The 2418-nt window shown below is 35.3% G+C and overlaps 1 protein-coding gene across 1 annotated transcript in view; it reads right to left on the bottom strand.

The window, feature by feature from the left end:
• FUT8 (fucosyltransferase 8 (alpha (1,6) fucosyltransferase)) overlaps positions 1–2418 on the bottom strand; it is a 217433-nt gene that overhangs the window by 80461 nt on the left and 134554 nt on the right. Inside the window, exon 4 of the mRNA XM_012656038.1 lies at positions 767–917. Coding sequence (XP_012511492.1) covers positions 767–917 — 151 coding nt within the window. The remainder of the gene's footprint in view (positions 1–766; positions 918–2418) is intronic.

The following is a 2418-nucleotide window of genomic DNA, read 5'->3' as shown; positions in this document are numbered from 1 at the left end:
GAGGTGGCCCAATCATAGGCCCTTTAAGGTAACAACGTTATGTAACAGTTTTGTAGTTATAACATCAGCAAAGCTGTCACCATAATACATATAAAGCAAGAAATAAGAATTTAAGATATAATAGAATTCTTCTGTATTTAGTTCATTTTTTCTTTTCTTCAATTATTTTTTTCTACTATCTGAGGCACTTCTGACAATGTTAGTTTCCAAGAATGACCCTGTCTCAACAGAACTGAAAGCTGTTTATGCTCTCACTGCCCTATAAATCAACATTGGGAACTATACTTGAATCAATATGCCTCTAATCAAGACAATATATTAAGGGAAGCAGCAGTTCTTAGAAACAGATGATTACTAATTCAGTAAAGGTACCATCATAATGCTGAAATGTTTTGGTCTCTTTTACTTTGGTTAATATGAAAATAGTTACTGTTAGATATATTTCAAATTAGGACTCCAGGTTAATTCTTATTTTGCTAAAAAATAAAAATTTTGAATCAACTAGTAAACCATAGGCCTTATTATGTTACTTAGGCATTATTATATTTAGGCACTATTACTAGGATTCAGGGGTTTCCATTGTTTATATTTAGTAAATTAGTAGTAATTGTGAATTAATGATGGAATATTATAAAATAGTACTGATTTTGTAGCTTTTAAATTAAATCACAGGTTTTGCTCGATTTAGAAAGATTTTCCCTTCATACAAATAAAAGCCTCTTTAGAGTACAAATTTTCCAGCTACAATGTAATCTCCCTCACTTACCTGCCCAGAGTTACCACTGACCAAAACCATTCCAGAAAAAGGATAAATCAACAAATGAAAACATTTAGTCAATATAAACTGGACATAATATCTCCAGCCATCTCTTGCAAAGAGTAAATGCTCAATAACTATTAGTTCAACTGAACTACATCTGCGGAAAAAAAGGGGATGTCAAGTCCATAGTCGCAAAAATAAAAATTGGTGGCAAACCAGAATTTAGAATTTAGGTCTCTCAATGCACTGTCCAGTACCCTTTTCTATTTCCCCATAATGGCTTCAATACAAGATGCAGCAAGAAGTGCAGGCTTAGCTGGGCATAGTGGCTCATGCCTCTAATTCTAGCGCTTTGGGAGACTAAGGTAGGAGGATCACTTGAGGCCAGGAGTTTGAGACCAGACTGAGCAAGAGGGAGACCCCATCTCTACAAAAAACAGAAAAATTAGCCAGGCATGGTAGCTTGTGCCTGTAGTTCCAGCTACTTGGGAGGCTGAGGCAGCAGGATTGCTTGAGCCCAGGAGTTTGAGGCTACAGTTTGAGGCTATGATGACACCACTGCACTCTAGCCCCGGTGACAGAGGGAGACCCTGTCTCAAAAAAAAAACAAAAAAAAAAAAGTGTAGGCTTGAAATACATATCTGGCTACTCTTGCAAACTAAGGATTAGGAATTAGAACCCTAGGGGATTCTTCCAGCTCCTTTCTAAACAAGAACTTCCATCTGTTGGAAGGAGTTAAGTCACAGATAGTTCCTATTTCTCATGAAGAAAGCTCAGTAAAAATGAAAAAAAAATGGGTCAGGATAGGTGAGTTAAATTTTATTATGCTATTTGTCTGCTCTAATCATAAGACTAAACAGTTTTTGTTTGTTTAAAAAGATTTGCAATATCTAGCTTTGTGTTGGCAATGAAGAAAGGATTCATTAATAGTATGGTGAAACACTGTATTGGAAACAATCTAATTTTATTTTGTTAAAATTATTTTCGAAACCAAAGTAGAAAAGGTAATGAAGCAAATAAGAGAACTGAAGTACTGCACAGTGGTAATTAAAACGAAGATGCTGGGCAAAGTTAATACCCATGAAAGAGAAAGTTAAAAAGCATTCTCATTTTCAAAAGCCAAGACCAGAAATTATTATCTCTTAACTTATTAAACAGGATGCTTTCACAGCAAAGTTAAGAGTGTATCAAGGCGTCCTTTCCACCCCTCAAAGAACAGTAAGTTGCAAGTAGTAAGGACAACACAATAGCCCAGGCTCAAGTAGGCTACCAAGTGTTCAGGAAATCAACTTTCCTGTGGGTTTTCTGTAAAATCTAAGTGTGGAAACTTAAGGGAGAAAAGATATTAAGATGTGTAGTTTACCGACTTTTATACAGACTGCAGCAAAGGCAGATAGTTACTATACAGTGATAAAAAGAGGAAAGCTTATCTTGGAAAAGCAACAATTGTCTTACATTAAATAATACATTTTAAAAACTTTTGCTCTTTGCTTAGAAGTCTTCATTGAATGTTTTAAGGCAATTTTCAAAGATAGAAATTCCACAAATCCAATAGAAAACAACAAATGTGGGGCATTTCTTCTACTGAAGGTCTTGGAGACAGTAGTCTGTTCTCTGGATATTCCAGGTGGTCTCCAGAAAACTCCTAACTTAGATTC

Source organism: Propithecus coquereli, unplaced genomic scaffold, assembly GCF_000956105.1.
Source record: "Propithecus coquereli isolate 6110/MARCELLA unplaced genomic scaffold, Pcoq_1.0 Scaffold5, whole genome shotgun sequence".
Classification (NCBI taxonomy): Eukaryota; Metazoa; Chordata; class Mammalia; order Primates; family Indriidae; genus Propithecus; species Propithecus coquereli.
Note: the sequence above shows the minus strand (reverse complement) of the source record. Positions and strands in the feature narration are given on the sequence as shown.